Source organism: Mycteria americana, chromosome 9 (assembly GCF_035582795.1).
Source record: "Mycteria americana isolate JAX WOST 10 ecotype Jacksonville Zoo and Gardens chromosome 9, USCA_MyAme_1.0, whole genome shotgun sequence".
Classification (NCBI taxonomy): domain Eukaryota; kingdom Metazoa; phylum Chordata; class Aves; order Ciconiiformes; family Ciconiidae; genus Mycteria; species Mycteria americana.
Window position 1 is genome coordinate 18578968 of NC_134373.1, and position 27773 is coordinate 18606740.

Consider the following 27773-nt stretch of genomic DNA (forward strand, 5'->3'; position numbering starts at 1 on the left):
GCGGCTGCGCTGAGCCACAAGGAGGAACGCACCGAGCCGCCCCCGGCTCCGAGAGGTTGCGCGGGCAAGCACCGACGGCTGCCCGGCGCGGCCGGACCAAGATGCGGCGGGCCCTCACCGGGGGCAGGGCGGGCCGGCAGGGGCGGCCCCTCAGGGAGGCAGGCGCCGCGGCAGAGGGTCTCGGGCGGCGGGGCCGCGGAAGCGCCGGGGGCGGGCGAGGTTCCCGGCACGGCTGCCGCCGCTGCCGGGAACGGAGCCGCCTCCGCGGCCTCCCGCAGCCGCTGAGTGGCTGGGCGGCGGCGGGGCGGAGCGCGGGGGCGGCCGCCGGCCCGGCCCGGCCCGGGCCGCCTCCGTCCCCAAACCGCGCCGGAGCGAGCGGGCAGGCGGAGCCGGGCCAGCCGCCACCGCGCCGTACCGGCCTCCCCGTGCCCCCGGCCCCGCGCGATGGAGATCGAGCTGCCCCCCGCCGCCCAGGTGAGAGCGCAGCCGGCGGGCGCGGGCGGGCGCGGGGCTGGGGCGCCGGCACCCCCCGCCTCCCTCCGCAGGGCCCGGCCCGGTCCGGCCGGGTGTCCGGGCGAGGGGCGGGGCGGGCGGTCACGAGGCCGGCGGAGCACGTGGCGCCGCCCCGCCCCTGCGAACGCGCTGAGTCACGGCGGGGGCGGGGCGGGTCCGCGGAGGCCTCGGCAGCCCCCCCCTCCCCTCCCCCCCCCCCCCGCCCCGCTCCGCTCCGCTCCGCCGGGGGGGGCCGGGCCGGGCCGGGCCGGGTCTCTTTCCGCCCGCGCTGGCCGCGGAAGGTCAGTCAGGGCCTCCAGGAGCCGCCTCCGCGGCAGCTGCCCGCTGCGGGCAGCCTCGGGCGGGGCAGGAGCTCGGAGGAGCCGGGGAGAGCGAGAGCGAGAGGGCCGAGCCGGCTCCTGAGGGAGCGGCCAAGCGACCTGAGGGGCCGAGCCGGCTCCTGAGGGAGCGGCCAAGCGACCTGAGGGGCCGAGCCGGCTCCTGAGGGAGCGGCCAAGCGACCTGAGGAGCCCGGCCGGCTCCTGAGGGAGCGGCTGGGGAGGCGCCCGCCGGCGGAGGGGTTGCTCGCGCCAGGCGCAGCCTCGCGTCGCTGCCCCCGGCGTGTCCGTGCGCCTCTCGCTCCTTACTCGGGTGAGTTACCGCTGGTTTCCTTCTGTTGTAGCGCAGTTGCCCCGCCGGGGCCCTGTCCCCGCCGGCGTGCGGCCCGAGGCGGGCCAGCGGGAGCTGTTGCACAATCATGCACTTCCCTGGGGCGGCTTCGGGTTTGGTGCAGCCTCTCACACGCAGCCTGAGGAGCCTAAACCGGGGCCGGCCTGGCCTCGCCTGGGCCGCGGGTGGGGGGCTGTGACTGGGGTGCTCCCCTCGCACCTCCACCTGCTGGAGACGCCTCTCGAGGGCTTTGAGCCACAGCGTTTCTCTGGGGTTTTGACGCAGGAGGAGATTTAAGTCTTGGTGGTTTCCTCCAAGGCAAATCTCTTGGAGGCGCAGAGGTACTTGCATGTATTTGTGTTCTGTACTCCTGTGCTATGAAACCTCTTCTCTGAAAGCCTGGGGAAGTTCAGTGCTCTTGTATTGCACACTAGTTGCACAAGAGCGGGGTGAATAACTGAAAACATAGTTGAACTCCATTTTAAATTTATATAATCATTACATGTTTTTCTTGGGCTTTTAAATGGGAAACATACCCTTATCAACTAAGTATTAGGTTTAAAGAAGTAATACTTGAAACTTAATCTGGAGCTGGTTTAGTTCTTTCCATACTACAAATTTAAGACTCAAGACTTTTGAGGCTCTTTCAGTGTATGTCAGTACAATATATGCTACGCAATAGTTTCTTTTAACATTGTTTGTCCGTCCTTTAGGATATATATGTGGGTACTTCCTACAGGTAACATCTCTCTAGCAATGTTGGATATACCTTTTTCTGTTCACTGAATGCTGTTGCTTTTCTGTCTTAGGCCACTCAGAGCTCTGCCTGGCCCGTCTGTTTTTCTAGCCTTGGGTAGTGCGGCCATGACCTCCACCTTGCCTCCTCGGCTTCTTGGAAAATACTGCAACAAAAATCAGGCTCTTGGCCTGTGCTATGTAGACACTCTGTGAATTTCTTTTTGCCTGTAGTATCCAGCTATGGCATTTTTGTTCTCATTTCTGAGAGAATCCTGACAGACTAATTCCTCTGTACCTGCTTTTGTACCTTCTTGCCCAAGCCACTGTGACTTCTCTGCCAGCAAACCTAGCTTTTGTTACTTGTTTGCCTCTTTTGTCAAGCTCTTTCTACCAAGCCACCTGTTGCAATTTTCCTATCTGAGGTCAACAGCTGCTGGTTTGGTCTCTTGCAGACCTAGCCTGAAAAGGCACTGCATTTTTTAGATAGTAAATGATTACCATCTTTGACATATAGTTTTAAATGTATTTATTAAATGGAAAATTCAAATGCCCTTTCCCATAAAATGTTCACTCAAAATGAGAGACAGGGAACATGGTCTTCATTTAGCCCCTCAGATTTTGCAAGCCAGTGGATGGGAAGGGTGTGCACTCGTGCAAATACAGTACAAGCTCTTAATCTTTTATGTGCCTGGTAGCAATTGTCGTAGCAGTAAAGGTGAATTTGAAGGACTGGGATTGGTCTAGCTCCTCGAGCAGAATGTAAAATCGCTACTTCCTGCTATGTACTTCTGTGGGAGTTAGCAGTGCTATTGCCTGCAGTATTCTTGAAAAAAAGTATTCCTTTGTTGCACGCCTCTGCCTGGAAATAGGATGCACCTCTGTATGCAGAGGTGAAATGGGATGTTGCCTGTTACACACTAACAACACAGACATCAAAACATCTAAGGAAAAAGAATGCAGTGGAACAAGTGTCAAGATGTTTCAAATCACACGTGAAAGCATGATATTCTCATAGTAGCTGTTCTCTTCACTAAATTTGAAGTTATTGAAATGGTTGCTTGTAGCCTTGTAAAACAGCTCAACAAGCTCATCAGTTATTAAATTTTGAGCCTCACAACAAGAAGAGAGCGAAAAGAATTCATTTTCAAACACAAAGAATGAAGCTGTGGGTTGCGCTCAGACTGAAGTAAGACTAACTGTAACAACTGGCAAAACCAAGTAAGCAAATAATTGAGTGCCTGTGTAAGTATATCTGTTAGGGTTTTTCTACCTAGAGAACTGCCCTGAAGAGTCTCCAGCTCAATTAGTGTGATGTTGTCAGTCTAAAGGGCTTTAACAAGGAATTAAACATACCTTTTTTTATGACATGCTGTATTAAATTGTCGAGTGAATGGGTTTATTTTTTATTCCCTAATGGCCTATCATTTCCACATGAGGTAGACTCTACAGGCAAAGACAAACAAGTGCACTGCTCAGGCCTGGCAACAAGTCTTTGTTTTTGGGTTGTTTTTTTTTGTTTTGTCTCTTGATAATGAGGTTTAATAACTCTGAATAGGAATATCTGATCAAGATATCTGTAGAAATATCTATCTATCTATGTAGATAAATTTCAATATAAAAAACATCCACATTTCTAAATATAACATTATCTATTAAATCATGGACAAGTTTGGAGGAAGTAGATGAGTGTCACAAGCTCTGTCCTAAGTAAAAATGCATTTATTCTGACCCTCTCAGTTCTTCTGTGCTTACCTTGATACCGAGCTGCACTGATAGAGCTTTCTTTCCTTCAAAACTCATGAAAGAATCTCTCTCAGTTAAGCCAGTGGTAGATGTAATGCAATGTAGTGTGTTTAGCCGAAATGAGTGTAGACTAATAGGAGCTGACCGTGTCAATCCCTTCAGGAGAACAGCTAATTGGATATTATTGTTATTGTAGTAAATATCCATCATATGAACACTGTTCTGTAGTTTGTCTTTAAAATGTGCTAAGAATTTACAATTATATTGGAAATTGATGGAAGCGAAAGAAGTTAATTGCCTCTGAAAATCCGACTTGAAGAAGTTTGTGGTTAGGACTCGAAGTTGGAGGAGAGTTTGGCTTTGAAAGTTTCTTGGGAAATATTTGAAAGAGACCAAACTGGAACAAAAAAGAACGTTCAGTGTAAGCAGAGGGCAGCTGGCTGATCTTGTGTGTTTTAAAGAACTTGAGACATTTTTATAGCACTGTGTGGGTGGTTAGGAAGGTTTGTGTATGCTTCGCACTAATGTTCATGGGCAAGAATAAATTTTGGCTCTCTGTCCCTTACTTTTTTCTTTTTCTTTCGGTAATTGAAAAAATAGATATGGTATAATACTTATCCTGAATAAGAATGCAGCAGGTTATGTGTAATCCTGAATGACAAGGGTATTGTTAAAAATGTGTCAGATTATTACATCTATTGTTGCACCTGAATACCCTTTTGATTTCTTTTGGGTTTTTTCCTCAAGTTCTGTATCTTAAAGTTGCAAAGCAGAAAAATATCTGTTTGGTAGGTATTGCTACTTTTGTGATCCTGACTGAAATGAATGTAGCAATAGCATATTGAACATCTTTATTTCGTTAAAGAAATCTCAGGTGCCTTTGTGGAATATGTGGGGCTTTGTGAGATGAAGTTGAGGAATGCTAGAAGTGGAAGGAACCAAGTGAAATATTTGTCATTCACTTGCTCAGTAAAATCAATTCATACTATTTTTAATATAATTTTTTTCTATATAGTTGTAAAATTTTGTTGTATTTGGCCCTTCAATAGAACCAATGAACACCAAAACAGCAAAAGCTGTCAGAATTTGTCACTGAAATTTTTTGGAAAGCATTAGACTTTTAAAGAAGGATGGAAAAAAGTCAGTTGCAGGCCCAGAAAAGGGTGAGCTTAGGGGAGAAGGAGAGAATATAGGAAGTTCAGATTATGAGGGTAAATGACACCAGCTGTGCCCATGCCTGTAACACTGGATGTGTGCTTCATTGGAAGGAAGAAATTTGTTTTGTATCTAGAACACTACTTCTTTTCTTTTTTTTTTCCCCTTTGAAATTATAAAGATAAGCTTTAAAATGACTAAACCATTCACTAAAATTAGGCCAATTTGTGAAAGTATGATGTATTTGCAGTGATTGTGTTGGCTGAGGCTAGCGCAGTGCAAGTCCAAGCAGTAACCTGTTGGCATGAATTAAATATTAATCCCCTGCTGCTGTGCTTGAATTGCAGCCAGTAAAAAGTCCTCCAAAGTCTCCAGGTTAATCACCTAGTTAAAGTTTGTTTTGGCCTCCATCTCATTCCAACCCTAAGTAACCTATAATTTTAATATAGCACATTCCTAGATAACTTGAAAGGGTTTGAAGTCTGTTCAGTTTTCTGATCATGTATTATACCGAAGTTGGACTTCGTGCCACAGAATACAGCTTTAGGTGAAGGGAAAAGAATACAATGTGTTGGCCAGATTAGTTCTTTTTCCGGCAATAATCTGGTTTAACTGGTTTTGGAACGAGTCTGCTACCTTGTCTGCTACCTATCCAATAAAATGTAAGGTAGGAGGAGTTGGAAGTCATGAATTTGAATTCATGTAATCCAAAGATGACTGATATACAGTGAACCGAAATTCTGCTCGGGCTTGGTCAACAGTAATGCTTTTATGGCATATTTGTTTTATTAAGGTAAACAATTAAACCAGCCAGTAAAAATGAAGCCAGCAATGCTATCTGTGGTGTATAAAACTGCATTAAACCATGGAAGGCTTATCTGAAACAGATACCGGCAAATACATTTCAAGTAAAGATAGGCATTGTGTACTTTTATCTTTCCTACCCAGTAACTGCTTTCTGTACAGGAAAAGCAAGGCTAGTTACAGTCACATATTAATTGCAGTAGCAAGAAGTTAATTGATCATATAGCGCTTAAGTTTTTCTAAAGTATAAGAACAGTATCACTACTCTGGGCAGCACTGTACTGAAGCAAGCACACAGACAGCTCTGTCTCAGGATTTCTTTGTTTCAGTGATTTTTAGATATATATTTCTTCATTTTTCTTTACCACATTTTAAAATAAGGAAATAAAAAAAAATACATTCCCTAGCAGAGTGTCTTGTTTTAATATTAGTTCAGTTTTACCTTGACGTGCATAGCTTAACAGTGCCTGTTTCAAATATAAACTAAGTCTCTCAGAATCATACATTTAAATTAAATATTAATTTGGATAACCAAGCAGTCTGTAACAACATCAGGCAAAGATAAAAATGTTTTAATTATTTGACTGCTTTGCAGAAGAGAATTTGTCTTCATCTTCTGTTTTCTGTCTTTAGCCATTTTGAATTCTTTGTAAAATATTTGCTCAGTTTTCTTTAACTGCCACATTGATTTTTTTTCTAAAGTTACGTGTTGATTCATGGGCTTTGTGTTTGGCTCTTAATTTCTACTTTAATATTCACTTTAAAAGAATTAATTCAAGTTTTTCAATGTGTTGATCATGGAGATGATGGAAAGCAAATAGGAGTTAATAAGAGTGTTAATAACTCAGTTAATTTAGCATTGTTTTACCAGTAGAGTATAACCGCTGCTCAGTGGTATATGAGTAATCCCTAGCACAAGTACTGATTGGCAAGGCTATAGTAGAATGGGTATAGCTTAGAAATAATACTTACATGGGTGCAATCTATATACTACAGATCTGGTTGAAGTTTTCATTATGTCAGTTTAGATTTCTGATTTTGGCCAGATTAGCTGCAGTTTTTAGACTGGGGAGAAGGAATATAAAATAGTGTTTATTTTTTAGCTAAGTTATTTTGAAGGTGCTGTAAATGACTGTTAATGTTTCCTATCTTTACAGTTAAACTAAAGCATTTCAAGAAGTGTCTTTGATGCTATTGCAGCACTGAGGGAGTTGAGACCCAACCTTGTACTTGCAGAGTCTTAAGACTTTTAGGCCAACTTCTGCAGTATTATAAGCAATGCAATAAAAAAAAGAGAAGAGAAAGGAAAAGAAGGTTCCTTTAAGTTTGATGTTGCAGCAACCACTTATGTAAGACCAGTTTGAAACCATCTCTTTCAAACCTTTTAAGGAAGTGTCTTCTGTATGACTATGAAACGTAAAGATACCAACTTTCCCTCCTTGCCCCCACCTCTGTCTTGCAGTTTCCAAGTTTTATTGCTGTTTGCTGTACTGGTTTTACATGCTGTCTCTTGTAAGTATGAAAAAATCCACTGTGGAGACTGCTTGCAAAACAAAGTTTGCATACTTGAGAAATTGACTCAGAAGGAGCTTGGTTGATAGCCTGCCTTTAAGAAGAGGTTTGTTTTATGATTAAGGGTGGGCCTATTTGCTGTCTTTGAAATCAATGTCCACTAAGTGTTGAAGCAGTGACTTTTCTACAGCTGAGTTATGTGAAAAGCTGCTGTGACTTTGATTTGCTTCCTGCTTAGATCATCACTGCTGTTTAGCCATAAAGAGCTATGATAGAAGGATCCTGGGGGGGGTTGTTTGTTTGAACCCTTGTGGTAAAATTAGTACCTCCCTACTTTTTGCTATAATTAGAGTGGAGCAATTCCTGTGCTGCTTGGGCTGTGGGGAGATCCTCATTCAGAAGTTCCAGGCAGCACGCAGTTGATGCAGGTCTGCCGCTCTGAATGGTGCCTGCTCCCATGTAAAATGGTCAGTCTTTCTGTCTGGTCCACAGCTGGCATTTGCATTTTGTGCCACCTGGGCCTGGATGCTCGGTCATTTCTTCTTTCTGTCTTTGGGAACTGTTTGCTTAAGTTATGTGCTGTTGGGTAAGGTGGCTGAATTTTGTCCTAAAACAGGGTATTTCCAGTGAGATTGCGTGCAGTTATGGGACCAGATGACATGTTCTGCAGTCAGCTGGGTAATAAAATTATGGGCAAAAGAGGGTGGTGTGGGTGGGTGGCTCTGAAGGCTGGTGCAGCTCAGATAGGTAACAATTTTTAAGAAGCTTCATGGCTGGAAGGAGAACACGGAGAGTTCGGTGGCAGGGGTCATCTGAGATGTGTCAATGGGAATATTCCACCCCAGCTTGTTACAGTAACGCTTGTCTTACTGGTATTGCAGAAGTAGTGACTGATACGTATGCACCTGTGCAGATAATATAGTCATTATATGTCCTTGGAACAAGCATACTGTAGACCCTGGTGCAATCTTCTGTGAATTATTTGACATGAGATGCACAGACATATTTTCTGTTTTATAACATTGAATTATATTTGCACTTCTTTTTTTCCAACTATAGATGGGTCTTGAGCAGGTCTGTGTCAGCTGAGGAATTTCTGGAAGATTGTTCCACTGATATTTGTAAAATAAATCAAACAAACCTGAGTAAACTTTAGAAACAAGTAGGGTTTAAGATACCTAAGGATGAAAATGGAGGTACTTCAGTAACAAAAATGGTACAATTAAAATAGTGTATATGATAAAATAGAACTTATGTTTGAACCTAAGTCATAACTCCTGACAGCTGCTCTTGCAAGTTATTTAGATTGAGTTCTCTGGCTATGGAAATGCACATCACGTTTAGGTGCCTCATAGCTGTGTATGCCATAACAGAGAGAATTACAGCACAGTGACTTCTGATACTGTGCTTTCTAATTTGGTTTGAGTATTTGAACTAGAATATTATCAGGTCAGTTCTTCAACTAGTATAAATTGTTGTGACTCTGTGGAATGTTGTAGTTCTGTGGAATGTTTTCCAGTTTGATTTGTGGTCCTTTGTCATCTGCCACTTCAGGAATCTAGTCTGCACCTACCACTCTTGGGAACCCTTGCTCAGCTGATAACCAGTGTGAACATCTCTAGACATCTCTCATCTCTTGAAGTTTCTTTTTGCTGGCAAAATGAAGAATGGAAGCCACTTAATGAAACTGTTAATGGAGTGCTTTAAAGTATTCTGAAAAATTCTGTTACTAAGGTCAGAGCCATAGAATTGTTTTAAATTCAAAATGAAGCGTGGGATGAGAGGTTTTGATAAATTGTGTGTGTGTGGCAGAGAGGGTGAACAAGGTCTTATAAAATGCAAGTAGTAATGACAGAATTAACAGTTCATAGCTGACTCTGTGAGTAGTGATTTACCCAAACAAGATCTCTGTCTCTAATTGTCTGAATTAACTATGCTATAGCGAAATTTTAGAATCTTGCAAGTTTTACTGATAATTTGCTATAATCTGTTTTTTACCAAGTATTTACTGAGGCATAAGGAAGTAAAGTGCTTTGGTGAAAGGCAGAAACCTGTTTAAGATCCAAACCTGACACTTTCTTTGCATTCCATATTTTCTTATGTTACAAGTGATCTTCCTACCCCTTTTGCTCAACAAATTGATTCTAATTACATCTGGAAAGCAATCAAATCTTCTGTAATGGCTTCTACTAGAAAAATCAGTTGTAAATGCTGATTTTTAGAAACAGTCTGCTAAATATACTGTCCTGTAATATACTTGCAAACTGGATAGCTTCCCTCCAATATTTAAAGTTTGTTAACCATCTTAACAAGCCTGGAGTATGTTTGCTGCTTATGGATGGAAGAGGTATATTGACATGTTTATTCTTTGTGGCAAACAGTCTTGTTTTGGCCATCATAGGTGCTGGTAGAATGTGTGAGGGGACATACATCGGGGATTGGCCTCTACCTTGATTTCTTAGGTACAGCTACCCGTTTAATCAAAAGGCTGAAATAGGCAGCCCTGTGATAATAATCTGTACAGGCTGTGAGCTGATGAGCCTCCTGCGTACTCCAAGGGGACAGACATGGAAGCCCCAAGGACAGTGGTGGGCAGTGGAGGCTCTTGATTTGGGTGGAAGGACACAATTACTGATGGTTGAGTTTTGAGGGTTTTGTTCTTTTGAGGGTATAAAGAATTACTTTATATATATAATTTGGTAAGAGGTATAAAACCATTTACCTACTCTGGTTCATGCCTTGGAAGATGAATTAGCTCCTTTTGCTTTCAAAATTTATAAATTGAGTACTACACAGGACTTTAAAAAGTGAGGGCTGGATTGCACCACACAAACAAAATTTTACTTTTTTGTACAGTGTTGTTCAGTTCCTTGGTGGGTTTACCGTTTTTAAGCAAAAGCTGTTATTGTGTACAAAAGTGATAAATTGGCATGTGGACACCTGACATGTTGGCTTCTTGAGCTTTCTAGTTTAGTTTTTAACTTTGCAGGACCTTCAAGTGGAAGAGCTTCCTGAAACCTTTCTGGGGGTTGATGACTTTTAGAGGATTGCTTTTTCCTGAGAAATACGTCAATTACAAGTGCTTAAGAAAATGAGTAAAATCTATCCTTGCCTCATTCTATGGAAAAACAACTCTCATCATGTATCTTGGTGTGACTAGAGGAAGGGGAAAAGCTATACAAACTCCTTTCATGCAAATTAAGTAACGATTTCTATTATGTTCCATGTAAATTTAGGGAGAGCATTTTTGGTCATCAGTGCACAGTTGAATGGTATTGTTATTTACTGAAGCTTTTCTGTAGTATGTCATAGAATCATTGAATAGTTTGGGTTGGAAGGGGCTTTTAAAGGTCATCTAGTCCAACCTCCCTGCCATGGGCAGGGACACCTTCCACTGGACCAGGTTGCTCAAAGCTCCACCCAACCTGGCCTTGAACCCTACCAGGGATGGGGCATCCACAGCTTTTCTGGGCAACCTGTTCCAGTGCCTCACCACCCTCATAGTGAAGAATTTCTTCCTTACATCTAATCTAAATCTACCCGCTTTCAGTTTAAAGCCATTACCCCTTGTCCTATCCCTACATGCCCTTGCAAAAAATCCCTCTCCAGCTTTCTTGTAGGCACCCTTCAGGTACTGGAAGGCTGCTGTAAGGCCTCTCCGGAGCCTTCTCTTCTCCAGGCTGAACAACCCCAACTCTCTCAGCCTGTCTTCATAGGAGAGGTGCTCCAGCCCTCTGACCATCTTCGTGGCCCTCCTCTGGACTCGCTCCAACAGCTCCATGTCCTTCTCATGTTGGGGGCCCCAGAGCTGAACACAGTACTCCAGGTGGGGTCTCATGAGAGCAGAGTAGAGGGGCAGAGTCACCTCTCTCGACCTGCTGGTCATGCTTCTTTTGATGCAGCCCAGGATATGGTTGGCCTGGGCTGCAAGTGCACGTTGTCGGCTCATGTCTAGCTCTTCATCCACCAGTACCCCAAGTCCTTCTCCTCAGGGCTGCTCTCAATCCCTTCATCGCCCAGCCTGTATTGATACTGGGTGTTGCCGTGACCCAGGTGCAGTCGCTAAGGAAGGCTGTGCGTGGTGTCAAATAAACCATTTAACCATTAACTACTTCTTTGGAAAGATAGTGTTGCCACAGCAAAAATTTGCCACACCGGGCCTCCCTTCCTCAAATCTGTTACAATCCTGTACTGTCCAGTGGTGAGCAGTTGAATAGCAATGTATTTTTGGCCTTTTTTCAGTTGGTTTCTTTTTTCCCCCTTGTTAGAAACTAAATAACCTTTCCGAAGTGCATTTGAACACTCAAAAAAAAAAAAAAAAGACCCTGCTTATTTATTCAAAACTGTGCACTGACACTAAATTCCCAGCATTATCTATATAAATTTTGTATGTGAGAAGTGCACGTTAATTGCAAGACTCTGATCCACAAAGGTATTTAACACTGGTGCAGTGGGAGGTAGGCACCTCCATAATCTGCCAGGTGTGGGCTGACATATACAGAAGATGTCACAGCTGACCACCTCTGGAGCAAACCGTATTCCCTGCAATGTAACTGTGCTCTTAAGCTTTTAGTCTTAAGATAGTACTTCTAGGCTGATGAGGTGTTCGTGTGGCATGTTCTTTGAGTTTGAAAGCATCCTTACTCACTCTTTGTCAGCTCAGCTTGGAAGCGTGAAAGAATTTTCTTGATGCAGCCTTATGGAGTAGATGCCTGTGTTACTGAAGGAGGGCTGGTGGATGCATGCTGGCAGTACAGTTAGTGAACCTCATTGCTTTGCTTTCTAACCCACACAGATACTCTAGTTGCTTGCCGTTGTAGTTAGTCCCACAAACAACAACAAAGTTGCTTGAGAAATCAGTGAGGTGAAACTTGGTGAGACATGCTTCTTGTAATACTAGAGCACGCAATTTCCACATCTAGGCTGTAGTGCAACTGTAGTGACCCATCTGGTTCCTGTCTCCATAACTTGCCCAGCCATCAGCAAAATGACAGCTAAAAATGGGGACTTTACAGTAGGATCCCCGTACAGTGAAAATGTGTATTTCAAGAAATATTCTCCAGGATTATTTAGAATCTTTCGAGCCACAAACACAATGTCTTCATGTTTGGTTTGAAACACACTTTTCCAAAAAGTGTGTAATCCTGATGAAATCAAAATAGTGGCTAATAGGTTATAACCCAAGGTTAATACAACCTAATAAATGTTATTTGCAGTTTTGTTAGGTTCTTTTCTCTGTTTCTATGTTCATCTTTTCTTGCTTCCAGATTTCTTTCATTGGACATAGCATGCTATAATTTGACTGGATTGTGTTTCCCAGATGACTGAACCATTATTATAAATAAATCCTCTTGTAGATAAACTAATGAGTAGCCTGTGGCAGTGTCCACACACAGTACATGCCTGGCTGAGTACAGCAGGATAGCTTGAAGATAAATATTTATCAGGTAATTGTTTTTCAAGTACTGTAGGTTCAATACATAAAATTCAGGCACAAAAGCTTTTGTGTTCCTATGGTTAAAAGATCAGCAGTATTTTCAGATGCTGTATATTTTTTATATTATTTGTTTACAGGTAGGGTAAGGATTTTTTTGTTGTATAAATTACAAAATTTTAAAAATGCCAGTTTTCTTATGATGCAGTTTTAACTTCGGAGGAAGGAAACCCAAACACAAATAAAGCCATTAAGACCAGCTTTTCCTGAAATGAAGTAGACTTCTGTCTGAGATGGCTGCTATTTGAATACCTTTCAAAATGGAGTTAAGAGGTGCAGTACATGGTGATTAGACAACAGCTAGAAAGTCAGCCACAACAGAATCACTCAGTTTACTTGCTGGGGCAACACAGCAGAGTTTTGTTGATGTATCAAGCATGTAAAAACAAACAGACAGACTAACCCACTGTTTTATAAAACAATCCCGTATTTTTGCCAGCCTCCCAATTTTATTATGCAACTTGTGTAATAGATTGTAACTTGAATACATATTAACTTTGTGTGCTTATTGACTTAATCATTTTGTAATGGTGCTGATGCAAGAGTGAGTAAAGAAGTAACAAGTAACTGGCTCTGTTAAACTGAAAGAGGGATTCAGAATTTGAGTAGATGGGACCACAACAGTTTTATACCACCTAAATATACTGTGGAAAAGTGGAATTTAGATTAACACAATATAATTAAGACCTGAAAGGGAAGAATGGAACCCATCTAACTGAAACAGCAAAGCTCTGAAAACATGTAAGATTCATTGCTTTAGATACTGATGTTCCAGAAAGCACTCTGGGATGAAGAAGCTGGATGACACCTATGACCATTTTTGGCTTTTGCTTAGCAGCCAGGGTAGTGCTTGTAAATATGGGCATAGTTAAATTTATTCAAGAAAAGTTCATTGTTGTCCGCTCACAACATTAGACCTCACTCTGTCTTTTCCTTTAGGCTAAGGCAGAAGTAGGGGAATTTGGAGCAGATACAATGCATGACATATTTGGAAATGAATACTAGAGAATAACTTTTGAAAAATCAGATATTGTACAAAGAACATAAGCACCCATGTCAGGTTTAAGACTTTGCTTTCTGTAAGCCATGCAAATGAGACAGTGGGTTTCAGCTTTTTTTTCCCCTGATTTTTTTTAAAGATGTTGGGGCAGGATCAGTCTTGGAGGACCATTCAGCCCCTGGAAACCACATATTCTATATTCAACTTTATTATTTTAAATCTACCTTCTAAAATATGTATTGGTTAAACAATTTAGAAACACAGCTACTTCTGGAGTGCCTGAGAGCACCGAACAATCTTCTGCAAAAGGTCTGCAGTACTGAGCAAGAATCCCCTGATCTGTTGTACCAGAAATGGTCACCTCAAGGCAGACTGAGTGTGGTGGGGAAAGGATATATGTATGTATTTCTGACTCCAGAGACTAATGAGCCAGAGAGGAGAATGTTGCTCCTGCTGCTGTGCCCCAGGCTGGAAGGGAGTGCTGTGAGGCTATCGCGCATGTTCCATATTTTAAGGAGTGGCATGGAGGTGAGGATTGATTGATTTTTGCAGAAAAAGAGAAAACTCTTGTCAAAGTGAGGAAGTAAACTGCTCTTTATGTCCCTCCTTTTCCTTCTCTTTGCTGTCTTTCTGATGAGGGTGTTTTTCTTTGCTTGCTGTGGCCCTACTGCTCTGCTGTTAGCGTTAGGATTTTGCAGCTTTTGGAGTTGGAATGAAGTTAGTACACTAATGACCGTAAACAGCCTACAACGGCTATTCTTTATTGTAGTTACCTTCTTACTCATTTTACATTCTTCAGGCTTAAAGCTGTCTTTTCATTATTACTGGAGAATATATGCGGTATATGTTTTCCCTGGCAGTTTGGAAAGCTTGCTTGCCGTGGGATGTATCATATGGGAAAACCATCATGTTGGGAGCTGTACAGATCTTAGTCGTAGCCTTTGTTGATACTGTTCCTGGAAGATGACACTTCAGGTGAAACGTATAAATCCTCCACCTCAGAGGAGTTATTTCTGGAGTGAGGGTTGGGAGAGTGGGTGGGTAGCATCCAGAGTTGCATTTGTAGGGGAAGATTGTCCTTCCAGCCAGCCAGAACCTCTCCCCGTCTTTGTCAGAATTATGCCCAGACAAGGCTTGCAGTGAAACTTTCTTTAGAATGCTGGACAATCCAGCTGAGGGGTTTTTCAACTAATCTAATTTATAAGAGTAGATCCTGACAATTTGGCATTTATTAGGAGAGCCTGCTGGAATACAGTGGGAGGTACAGTCTGAAAGAGGATATGTATGTTAGGAGAAAACAGACTCTAAACACTTTTAGCTAATGAAATATCACTACTACTTCTGTTCCTGGCCTGGCAAAGTATTCTAGAGGCTTCTTTCTTCAGTAAGAAAATGAAATTTGTCTAAAACACCTTTCAGGGACTGAGCTTATCTCATATGTCTCTGTTGGGGCAGAAGAATGTCCCAAGACATATGGTCAGCATTTTTCAACAGGCTTATTTATATAGACATGGAATGGAAATTCTCTTAAAGCATCAGTTCTTTAAAGCTATGGCTTTTCAACCGTTTTAGAGTCCTTTTTCAGGTAAGTTAGCCTTCCAGGGCTTAAAAAGAGTTTGCAGAACAAGGTATTGGGCATCCAAAGACTCTTTAGGGTCAGGAAGAGCAAATAGGTATCAAGAAGCAGAAGCAGGCTGCTTTAGTGTCAAGACATACTGGTTTGGTGTCAGTCCAGTCACACCAGTAGTAAGTGGCACAGGTATGAAAGATAGAAAAAAAGACATCCCCTCACACCCACCCAAGCACCTTGTTTCCTCCTAGATTGCCTGGAAGGTCTTGGTGAAGAATGTGGGACAGCAGGCAGCTCCACAGGGCAATCAGGGATTTGACCTTGTGCATTCACAAATCACAGGTTGGTGTCACATGGCTTTGTTTGACAGCAGTCTGTTCTGTCACATTTCCAAATCCTAAATCCAGATGTCTAAAATTGCTATTGTACCCCTCTGCCCTCCACTGTAGTTTCTGCCATTCCCTTTCCCCATCCTTCTCATAAGGGCTGTTGCTTGTTCAGATTTTTCAGGTCCTCGTAGTCCCTTCCACATTCTTGAATTAACTTTTGTTCTTCAATTTCCAGTTGTAAGGGATTGAAAATTATGGGTCAGCTTTCAAAACTCAATTGTTTTTAAAAAGTTGTGGTGTTGGGCTAACTTTATCTGCTTTCTGTGCTTTCTCTGAGGCATATGTGTCCAGGATTTTTTTTGGTAATTGAGTTGTAATTAACTAAGTAACTTACCTTGAAAGTATTTAGAAAACAAACCACTAGTTTTGGTGATTTCAGAGATCATCTGAAAACATTGAATGATTTATAAATCATTTTTAAAACCTGCTTGAACAAAATCAGTTCCTCCTGAAGATAATCAGGGGAAGACGTTCAGCTGTTGCTTCCACAGCCTGTGCTTTTCTTAAGTGGCAAGATGCTCCCAGCTCCTTCTCTTGGACTTCCTTTATGACTTGATCCCCTCCCTTTCATTCTTGCCTTGGAATATCTCAGGTCCTTGATCCTCACTTCCCACATGTTTTTTTGAATACAGCAAAAAATTTAAAGTGCTTTTGTTCATTCCTTTCACTTTCTGAAAAACAAATAGGAATTGGGTGATACTTTGAGTTCTCTTTCTGTGAATAAGCTATAGGAGTGTGTTCCTGCTGCTTGTAGGGTTCCTGTGCGGGCTCCCCAGCTGGATGCAATATCTATTGATTCTGTTGCTCTTTCAGTTTTTCATGCTGCCATGTGAAGTCTTCTTTCTTCTTGGAGTTATGTGTTGATGGATCATGGGAAAGAAAACCAAATCCTTATGTGGTGAGAGGTACTGCTAATGCTATCCCAATTTAAGTTGCAAAAGGTATGACTTTAAATGTGCAAAACCCCCGCATGTGCTCTGTATTTAGGGGACAGCTAATAATGGGTTGAAAGTGCTGTCTGAGACTGTTTCTCTGCTGACACTTGGGCCACTGGATATTTCCACTTTACCAATGCTACCTGTAAATAGTTTATATTCCAAACAAAACCAAAACCAGTCAGATAATATTTTGTTTCATCCTTGTTTGGTTTAACATTTTGTTTAAAGCACAAAAGTCAGTCTATGAAAATAACATGAAAACAGGGTTTCTTGCCTTTGTTTACCCTACTGCAAACATGTTTGCTAAGGAGCAATAAGAGTTAATTGTCAAACTTTACAATGTAGTCAGAGATTTTCTCATAAAATGTATAACAGACTCTGCCCAGATGGCAAATGCTGATATGTAAATCTAAAACATGAAAATTTCCATTGGGGGCCAGATGGTGGCTTAATGTGAATTGTTTAACATTTATGTTTATCTTATTAAAAGTGCCTTTATATGTCCAAAGTAAGCTATCGATGTGGTTGGAAGAGCATATCACTAAATGAACAAAAAAAAAAAATCAAACCATGAGTACAAGGCACCTCCTGCTTACATGGATCATAAGAAAGCAAAGCATGTCCTTCTCTGAGGGAAGTTCTTTCTCTGTCTACAAAATTGTGAAGAAAATATTGTAAATAAAATCAAATCACTGTCTGTCTGCTTGGAAAAATATTAAAAACATATTACTTTCCCAGAAGTTAGAAATGTTGGACAATGGTAATACACACATTAAATACCGTAATGTATTTCCCCTCAAAATAGGCACTGGTGCTCAGTGGGAAAGAGCTGAGCTCTAGATGAGGGGGAAGCATCGCGACTGCAGTCCCTCCTGGGCGCAGGCCCTTCCTCCTGCATGGGAGGCCTGGCTCTTCCTGCGCTGCCTCTTGGCCCTGCCAGAACCATCGTTTCCTCTGATGCAATTCAAGAAATTGCACAATGGAGGAAAGAACAAGTGGGTACTTGTGGACTCTGTCACATGAGGGACTGCTGGTGCCTTTACAGTAAATATTAAGGGAAGTGGTTAGCATGGCTCTGAAGGGCAGCAACCAGCCCTGGGTCAGATGAATCTTTCACAGGACTTGCAGTGCATGTGCTCCAGTTTGGATGGGAATCTGTGCTCGCTCATCCCTCCAAATGGATCTTTCTGAGACCAGCATATCATGTTGAGGCATCTGAAAATTACAGGGTAGCTGTTGCACAGGCAAGAAGTAAAATACCTTTTAATAGCTTTAGTTAAACACTCCAGGCATCAAATACACAGTTATTTTTTGATGCTTTCACAGTGGAATGGGAAAAATGCTTCAGTGATAAACCTAATATAGTGCCTGCCCATGTCTGTGGATACCTCTGTGTACATGTGTGATAGTGCTCAACAAGGCAGAGAAATAATTTAAAGAGGAAGGCTGTGGGGAGGCTGAAGGAACAAAATTGCAAAATACTTTCTTTAGACTGCAAATTTTTTATTTTTTTTTAGTTCTTTACCATCACCTCATGCTGGGGTGTTGTGATTCATTCCTTGGTGAATCACTGGTCAATGTTGACTCCATTAACTTTGACCTGAGGCTTTGCACTAATACCCAGATATTTTTTTTTCTTCTTGAAAAGGGCAGTATTACTAAAAGCATCAGCTAAAATTATAGATAAGTGTTAAATGGAAGGTTAATATTTAAATCAGTGTGCTGTTTGATGATATTAGTATTAGCATATTGAACAGAAGAACACTTCCTCCATGCAACCCATTCATGTGAAGAGTAATTACTTGAATTGTTACTTGAAGTTAAGGCTAATATTGCTGTATTTATATAGAACTTATAAAACTGAAAATAGGAGGGGTCTTTTCCAATTATATGGTGATACTTAAAAAAAAAAAAAGCCTACCCTTTTGGTGTTAAGTGGCAGAAACACAACAACTAAATAAAATAAAGAAAGGTGTTCCTGACAAGCATCTCTATCCAGGGTAGAGCACAACGCTGTTTAGCTAGCTCAGCCCTTTGCCAGAGACAAGATACTGGGCTAAATACGGTCCCTTGAAAAATGGTGACAGGAGCCAGTCAATGCTGTCATATTTCTCAAACAACAGCCCAAGATGCTGAAAATCCTGAAAACCATGCAAGCATATTCATTCCAAAATAATTTTGCCTGCTGAACTGCACACACACAGAGATGGTGTACAGCCACAGCATTTTTTTTTTGGCCAGCTGGTGTCTTTGGAGAGATCTCATCCCACAAATGAGGCAGCACCCAAAGCTACTTATTTTGATAACGAATATAGCCAGTAGTATGGCTGAAAGATTTAATAGCTGTGCCTTAAGTTTTTGCACTAAGGCTATGCGGGTTTTCTTCTTAAGGAAAACATGTTATGCCTTCTGTACCTTTTTTTAATCACTTTAGTTTTTTGTGATTTAAACTGAAACTGATCACCAGTTCTGCTATTTTTGTGCTTGTAGTCTGTTGCAACTCGGGGGGAAAACAGCTCTGTTAATTCACAGCCTTGTGCATTAGACACACTCAAAAAATCTTTTGAGTCACATTTGTAATGGTGCCTTGTAAATGAATAATTCAGAAGTGAGCCCTAAAATCCAGATCCTGCAGTTTTATCCAGAACATATTGCAAATGCTCCGAGACTAGGAAACGGTTTCAAATCTGCTGCAGAAGGAGACAGTGAGCAGCTGGTAAACTACTGGCCCTTAATGAAGCTATACCATATTGCAATATCTCCAATTACTGCAGAACTTAATTAGTTCATTGTACCCTGCCAGTCTGGAGAGACCAAACATTGTCTTGGGCAGCCACTGTGTTTCAGCTTCTTCATTGCTGGCCATTAAAGCTGAGTTTGGTCTCCCCAGCAAGGTATATTAAATGTGTCTTGGATTTGGGAATGCCTGCATTGTGTTACACACAGATATTTTATGTAACTGCCTGATTTTAGAGAAAAGTAATTTTTTTAGTAACTGGTAGAAGTAGTTCATGCAATGTATAAATATGAGTGTTAATGGTATAGCATTTTTAACAAAAAAGAGAATACTGAATTGGTTTGTTCAAATGTGGACTTGGCCTAAAGCTTTTTGCCATAACCGTTGTACAGAAGTGATTGTTTTGAACGGCAATGTGACTCAGTGTTCAGGTTACTTTGCTTCTCTGTTTGAAAATAGTCTTTGGAGATAAGGGAATGTTTTAATTTGATATGATGGCAAAATAAATGTATCTTGGGTGTAGAACTGTTAACTGAATCAGTAAAGGTCTGTTTAAATGAAATGTAGTGTTCGGTATATTATTTGTAACGTGGTAGCCTGATGAGAATGCCCAACACTGAACATTATTTTTGTGTGCTGCTGCTAAAGGGTAATTTTAAGAATAATGAAACATGCCATAAAATCAAAACTCCCAGGCACCAGTTAGAAATTGTTGGCATTTACCTATCTGACAAATGTGGCTACCAAGTATTAAAATTCTGTATCAGCTGACATCCAAATTGATGATTTTTGAGTGTTAAGTTTTCTTCACAGAAGAAAACAGCCCAAACTTCAGCCTTTAAAAATATTGAATAATTGAACAGTGAAAAACTAAAACAATCCACTAACCCCTTCCCCCCCAAAAAACCCCTTATGCAATAAGTTAAAAGAAATTGTAGCTAAATCAAATAATATTAACAGGTTGGTTTTCCCTAAATAGCAGAGTTTAATTTGTCTTCTGAAATGCTACAGGCGCAAGGGGTGGCTGATTTCCAAGAAATTTAGGTCACTGTTAGCTGTCTGATAATGATTGACTCTGTGATGAGCCAGAGGCCAACTGATTAACAAAATTTGAGACCTGTTGACCTCTAGTTTATACTCAGCTGCTCCAAACCAACTGCACTTAGAACATCAACTTAGACTAAGCTTTAAATTACAGTCTTTTAGTAATCGTCTTAGTAATTGTGTTTAGTGCTTGGTGACTTTGAAACCAGGTTGTCCTCCGACTCTGAAGCCCTGTTTTGCTGATCGTTAAGATTAATACTTAATACCAGGATGGAACATAAATATTTTAAAATATGTTTTGCAGTATGGCTATTGTAGTTACTTCAGACAGCCCTTGTCATGTTTTTAGTCAGCTTTTACAGTTTTATAAGATAATCTGAAAAAAAATTACATGGGCAAACTTTTCAATTTCTGTTCTTTTCTCCTAAAAATTACTTTCTTAATGTGGCATAAGTAATTTTATAGCTTCATGTTTTCTATGAGCTAACTTAGGAAAGAAGAACGTATTTATCCTCCTGCTTAGTTCATGTATTACCTTACCAATTGTAACAAATCGCTTCGTTTCTATGAGCCTGTGTGCGGGCCACAGCAACCAAACCATTGGTTCTCACGCTTCAGAAAGGTCATGTAGAGCCATATTTTATTTAGATAATTTTGTAGGATTAAGAGAATAAGCCTCAGTTATGTGAGTCTACCTGTTTAATACAGAAATTAAAAGCTTTGCTATTGTTCTAAACCAGTTTTGCTGGGGAGGATGCTTGCTTAAAAAAAGCATTTCCATTACAGGACATGAACTTGATTGACATCCTTTGGAGGCAAGATATAGACCTTGGGGCGAGGCGTGAAGTTTTTGATTTTAGTCAACGACGGAAGGAGTATGAACTCGAGAAACAGAAGAAACTTGAAAAGGAAAGACAAGAGCAGCTCCAAAAAGAGCAGGAGAAAGCCTTGCTGGCTCAACTGGAGTTAGATGAAGAGACAGGTGAATTTGTTCCTGTTCAGCCAGCTCAGCGCATTCAGCCAGAAAATACTGAGCCACCAATTGGTTTTTCACAGGTAAACTCTAATATGTGTTTGTGAGTGTGTTTAAACCTTTTTCCATTCACAGGAAGACATAATGTTAGTGGTTACCTAAAATGAATTTGCATTCATTGCTGTAATGGAAGATTCTTCAGTTATTCAAAGATGCAGTAACATTTTTTCATAACTTTCCTATTTAGACCACACAGACTTCAAAACCAGAAGCAGAGGCCTTGTCCTTTGATGACTGCATGCAGCTCTTGGCAGAAGCATTCCCATTTATAGACAACAATGAGGTAAAAATGCTCAATACAACGGTTTCACAGGTGCTCTTTTAGGGGATCAGTCTCATGTCTTCTCTTACTAAGATGTGTCTTCAGCATAATATTAATTTGTGATATGAGTTTTGTGGTCAAGCTGACTCCAACTGGAATAAAGCAGTGTAGTAAGCTTGAACTAGGGCTGTGTCTGGAGGGAGTGGAGTGGTACTCTTGTGTTCCTTCTGCTTACTGAATCCTGCAGCCACGATTCAGTGTATAACGCCAGCTGATGGCAACCATTCTAGTTACCGCAAATAACGGTAGCGGACTCTGTCAGTTTTTTACAGTGGGCTTAGTGCAGCTCTCTGGAGTTAGTGCATTTGAGTTGCTTTATTTCCATGTGCTGACCCAGACTATTTGATGTGTAAGGATAAGCCCTTCACCAGTCAGTTTCTAGGGTTTTTTTTTTCCCATTTCTTTCCTTAATATGAAAATGCCTTTCATAGGAATATTTTTATATTATCCCATTGTTCACAAAAAATGTTTTTGTTAAGAAATACCTGCCTGTCTGTTCTGCAGAAATGGTAGAACACCAAAAACCAGATTTTTGCTTCAGAAAATTCAAAGTTGTTTGAGTGTGGGTTTTTTTTAGTGTGGTGTGGTGCTTTTTGTTGTTGTTGTTTTGTTTCATTTTTTTTTAAATTTTTTTTAAACACTCCAGGCTTCTTCAGCTGCATTTCAGTCACTGGTTCCTGCTCAGATCAATAGCAACCCAGTCTTCATTTCCTCTGATCAAACTCAGCCACCTGAATCACCTGTCCTAGTTCCACTTACTGATGCAGAGAATATGCAGAACATAGAGCAAGTTTGGGAAGAACTATTGTCCCTTCCAGAGTTACAGGTAAAGGTTTATGTAAGCACCTGAAAAAAATAGCATGATATTTTGGAAGAGTATGGTATTTCAGAGAATGCAGTACAATAGCATCTTAACAGATAGTGATTATGACTATCATGTTGGATTCTACACCTGTAGGATGTCTATAACAATATAAGCTTTAATTTTTTAAAAATAATACATTGAAAAACAGTAAGAGGAAGGAAATTAGTGGTTTATCAGAAGGCCTTAGTAAAACACAATCTATCTTCCCAGTCAGAACTTCCCCATGTTTAGCAAATCATTGTTTGCCTCTTCTTATGCAACTTCTTACAGCACGATCATGGTTGAAATTTCAGCTGCTTAAAAATGGACATTTCTGAATTATGGATCTACAACAGGAGCTGTTTCCACAAGCATTATCGTAAATTTTGTTTTTGCAGTATCTGATTGTGTGAATCATTTATGGTTACTTTTGCATTCAACTTTTATCTAAGGAAAAGGTTTTGTAAAGATTATAATAGAACATACATTTAGATACCTGACTCTTCTATGTATAGTTATATAGCTACTGTTTATATATGTTCAGTAAAAACTAATTATGTAGTGTACATGAACTGAATATTTCAGAGGAACAAAAAAATAACTTTGCTGTATTTCTAAATTGTGCATTACAGAGGACGTCTAGGGTTTTTTTTCTCCTATCCTTATGTTTCTATTTATATCTTCCTTAGATTTGATTCTAAAATTGAGTAAATTTATTTTCAAATATGACTGTAGAACATTGTCATGCTTCAGCATGACGCTGCTCTACTTTATGCTGTTAACACAAGAGATGAATGTTCAGTGGAATGCCTGTAAATCTGAATCATATTTTAAAAATCATATAAATCATATTAAAAAAAGTTTGCAGGAACTGTTTTTCCTGCCACTCTACACTTTCCCTTTTGTCTTCTTATATTTTTCAAAATTTTCCTAGCTTCCTAATCCTTACTGCTGTGGTAGGCTTAAAAGCCTTACATAAGTAACAGGGGCAATTGGCTGTGAAGAGGCAGCAGTGATGCTGAAAATACATTAAGAAACCAAACCAAAATTATCTATTGCAGTAATTCTGAATAGTAACTGAATAATCTTCTGAAAGAAGTGAGATAATTAAATTGAGGGCATTGCCTTTTATGAATTATGTTTGAAGAAAAGAAAAAAAGGAAAGAGCGCTCTCATTCAAAACCTTAGCTTAAGCCTTGAATGATTAGTGGTTAAATAATCACTGTGTGGTCCCTTCTTAAGAGAAACAGAATCATTTTGGTAATTGCCTAATTCTTTGGGGACAGCAGGCACACTTATTTCAGCTTCAGTTAAGAAACTGCCACCCTGTTGGAAAGAACATGGGTCTTGTAGCCAGTGAAAGCCCATCAGTGTAATAGTCTTCAGCACTCACGCTGATGTTAGCCAGCTTAACTAAAAGTATGTGGAGTGAGTTAATGTTTGCAAGGCTTCATGTTGGTACTCCTTTTACTTCACAGAGAATCACTTTTCTCTGCACTGAACAGCTGCTTCATTCAGTAAATCCTAAAAGAATCTTGTTTTTTGAGGAACAGAAATCTACCACATAACATGAAATTAAGAGTACTAAAAGTAATTGTTTGCTAGTAATGCTCCTTAAGTCTCATTCAGTAATTTTACATTTACCGTACTCGTGCCATTCCTAGCAGTGGTGCTTGTGAGAAGTTCAGACCTGGCAGCTCCAGGATTCCCACTAGCAATTTACCAGAACAGGAGGGCTCTGTGCAGCTGCCATACAGCATTGGAATGGGTCTCTTCAGCATCTTGCTATGAGTTTGAGAGGCTCCTCTCTCTCAGTCTAAATAGCTTTGTCCAGAACAAGTTGCTTCATACTCTTGCTTAGGTATCTAGTCTTCTTCCTAGATTGCCTCTCCATAGTAAAAGTGTGTTGTAGTCATCTAGGTTACAGCAATGTTGTAACACGCGTTTTACGTGCGTGTTGATTGCTAAAATATTTATAGAATATATAGAAAAAGGTTTATCAATTGGAGATCTTTTGCTCAACTTCTGTCTTGCATTTCCCATGTAGTGTCTTAACATTGAAAATGATAACCTGGCTGAGGTAAGCACAATCGCAAGCCCTGAAACCAAGCCAACAGAGATGCACAACAGCTATAATTACTACAGCTCGTTACCCATCATGAGAAAAGCTGTTAACTGTGGTCCAGATTTCCTGGATAGTATTGAGGGCCCCTTTTCCAGCATTTTGCCACCAGAAGACACCAGCCAGCTGAGTGTGAACTCTTTAAATGACACGTCCCCTTCAAACTCTGACTTCTGTGAGGATTTCTACACCACCTTTATTGATACAAAGGTGAACGGTGACACAGCAACGACAAACGCTATCAGTCAGTCGCTTGCGGAAATTCTAAGTGAACCTATTGATCTTTCTGACTTCTCACTGTGTAAAGCTTTTAATGGCAACCACTCAGGAACCGTACCAGAATGTAATGAGTCTGACTCTGGTATTTCATTGAATGCAAGTTCTAGTGTAGCATCGCCTGAACACTCTGTTGAATCCTCTGCCTATGGAGATAAGACTTTTGGTTGTAGCGATTCTGAAATGGAAGACATGGATAGTGCTCCTGGAAGCGTGCCGCAGAGCAACGCTAGCGTGTACTCTTTGCAGTTCCAGGAGCAAGTGTTTTCTTCTGTGGGGTCAGGCACTCAAACACCTAGTTTGCAGTGTACAAACACACCAAAGAAGGAACCCCCTGCTGGTCCAGGCCACCCCAAAGCTCTGTTCACAAAAGATAAACCTTCAAGCTGCCTTGAAGCTCATCTCACAAGAGATGAGCAAAGAGCAAAAGCTCTGCAGATCCCTTTTCCTGTTGAAAAAATCATCAATCTCCCTGTTGATGACTTCAATGAAATGATGTCTAAGGAGCAGTTCAATGAAGCCCAGCTTGCGCTTATTCGAGACATACGCAGGAGAGGCAAGAACAAAGTGGCTGCTCAAAATTGCCGTAAAAGAAAACTGGAAAATATAGTGGAACTGGAGCAAGACTTGAGTAACCTAAAAGATGAGAAGGAAAAATTGCTTAAGGAAAAAGGAGAGCATGACAAAAGCCTTCGTCAAATGAAAAAGCAACTAACCACCTTATACCTTGAGGTCTTCAGCATGCTACGTGATGAAGATGGGAAGTCTTACTCTCCTAGTGAATATTCACTGCAGCAAACTAGAGATGGCAATGTCTTTCTTGTTCCTAAAAGCAAGAAGTCAGAGACTAAACTTTGAAGGGCAGCACAGCTAGCTACTGTCCTCCGGGTTACTATTTTTGTATCATTATCCTGATAGTTTTTACTGTGAGGTGGAATGCAGAATTAGGTAATATTTTTCAAGTAATTCTATGCAATGATAATTTTGAAGTTAATAATTAGTTTATGGAAGATGCAAGTTTAAAACTAATAATGCAGATGGATGTATGCAAAATTTGTAATCTCACTTTTATAACAGACATTTCCTTCTTATAGTGCCACTTTGACTAGTTTCCATATACATGTAAATATTTAAAGATACCATATTTATATACTGGTCCTATCTCTTGTTATATTCATAGATTTATTTGATATATATATAAATGATTTTAGCCTTCTAAATATAATTTCTTGCAAGACAAACAGTATGCCTTCTGATACTTTTTATAAATATGCAATAGTGTTTGTTTCCCATTTTTCTTACACATTTATACTTGCTTTATATTTAATATATTTTAATTTAGTATAAAAGTCGATACTTAGTGTTTGATTTTGATTTATCAGTTCATTAAACTTTAACTCTACTTCATACACATTTATTTCCCTAAAGAAGGGAAATCCTCACTAGTTTTCCAAGGCTAAGTCTTCATGTAACAAATATGCTTAATAAGCAGAGATGTATCACACAGCGTTGTCAGCATTACTAATGCTTCGTTCAGCATAATTTTAACTGCCATTTGGAAGGATTGAGTAACACAGTTCAGTTTCAAGTCTAGGCTAAGTTTATGTAATTTTTGTTTTGCTCTTTGAACACTACTTAAATTCATGATGAGATCTTTCCTCCAAAGGCATTTAAAATCTGTTAATTAAGACAGTCAGCATTGTGCATTTTTCCAACTAAAAATTCTGTACATGTTTTGAGTACTTGTTCTAGAAATACACCATGTATCTCTGACTCCGACCAGCGAGCATTGTTTGTCACTGAGGCATACTGACTGCCAACCAGCTGCACTGTTTGGAACCTGTGCTCAATTAATTGAAAAGCATTGTGGAGTTTAAATTATGATGAGAATAAAAATTGGGCAAATAGCATTGGTTTGTTTACTCTTCAGATGGACTCATTGTACTTGATTGTGGATTTTTTGAATACAGAAAATGCATAATTTGTAATTTGGAATAACACATTGATCTGAACATCAAAACCTGTGTCATCTTCCTTATCTCCCCTATGAAACCTCTAAAAGGCCCATTTAATCTGAAATGTTTTTTCTGCCACTGATGCTCTATATTTTAGGAATATTTGGCCTATTACAATATTATGCATAACTTCATTTAGTATACTAAACACCAAGTTGTTTTGCAAGACCTTGTGGTACATTTTTTTTGAAAGAATGAAATGGAGATACTGAAAAAGGGTAGACCCACCAAGATTGTTTAAGGAAAAAGGGTTTGTAGAAGGACAGCAGGTTAGGAAACCAGCCTTCTGTTAGCTCACTATTCACAAAGTTAAGATGATAGGGTTGTTGGTGAATTCAGTCTTGCAACTTTTATTTCCCAAACTTTTTAACTGTGCTGGAGTTACATATCCAATAGAAAGCATCTCATCGCTGGCCATGAAAGCCAAAGGAACAATTTTAGGTTATCATAATCCCAATTCTGTACTGTATCACTCTTTATCGACCTTCTGAGTGTCCTCAAAAAAAAAGTGCAAAGAGGAAGTACAGAAAGCCATAGTTTGGATGAGCATTATTCTGTCAGGGGATGCTGTGGAAGGTCTCCTGCTTTTGACTGTTCTGTGTTGTTTGCTGCTTTTGTACAACTCTCCAGTAACAACTCCAAGCCCTCTCACCTGAACAGCATTAACTAATTTGGAGCCTATGATTATGTAGGTACCAGTTTTGTTTTCCCCTGTATGCATGGAATGTGTAGATGCTATTTTACTGTCCAGCTGGTCACAGTAGTATCAGTGTACTGCTTCACCATCAGCTTTTGTTTTTACTACCCCAAATAATTTTTTATTTCCAATCCTTGTCACCTTGTCATCCATCTTCTGTTAACTCATTTACCGATTCT

At 40.6% G+C, this 27773-nt stretch overlaps 1 protein-coding gene across 4 annotated transcripts; it reads left to right on the plus strand.

The window, feature by feature from the left end:
* The first annotated feature begins 292 nt into the window (after nucleotides 1–292).
* Nucleotides 293–26789, plus strand: NFE2L2 (NFE2 like bZIP transcription factor 2). 4 transcript variants are annotated; one of them, XM_075512410.1, is made up of 5 exons: nucleotides 293–474; nucleotides 21072–21341; nucleotides 21506–21601; nucleotides 22287–22466; nucleotides 24532–26789. In XM_075512410.1, the coding sequence occupies exons 1-5, from the start codon at nucleotides 445–447 to the stop codon at nucleotides 25738–25740; spliced, it is 1785 nt and encodes a 594-aa protein (XP_075368525.1). In that variant the 5' UTR covers nucleotides 293–444; the 3' UTR covers nucleotides 25741–26789. The 4 variants fall into 4 exon arrangements, with proteins under 4 accessions (XP_075368525.1, XP_075368526.1, XP_075368527.1 ...); XM_075512411.1 differs by lacking the exon at nucleotides 293–474 and adding an exon at nucleotides 1027–1143; XM_075512412.1 differs by lacking the exon at nucleotides 293–474 and adding an exon at nucleotides 8692–8847.
* Nucleotides 26790–27773: the final 984 nt, after the last annotated feature.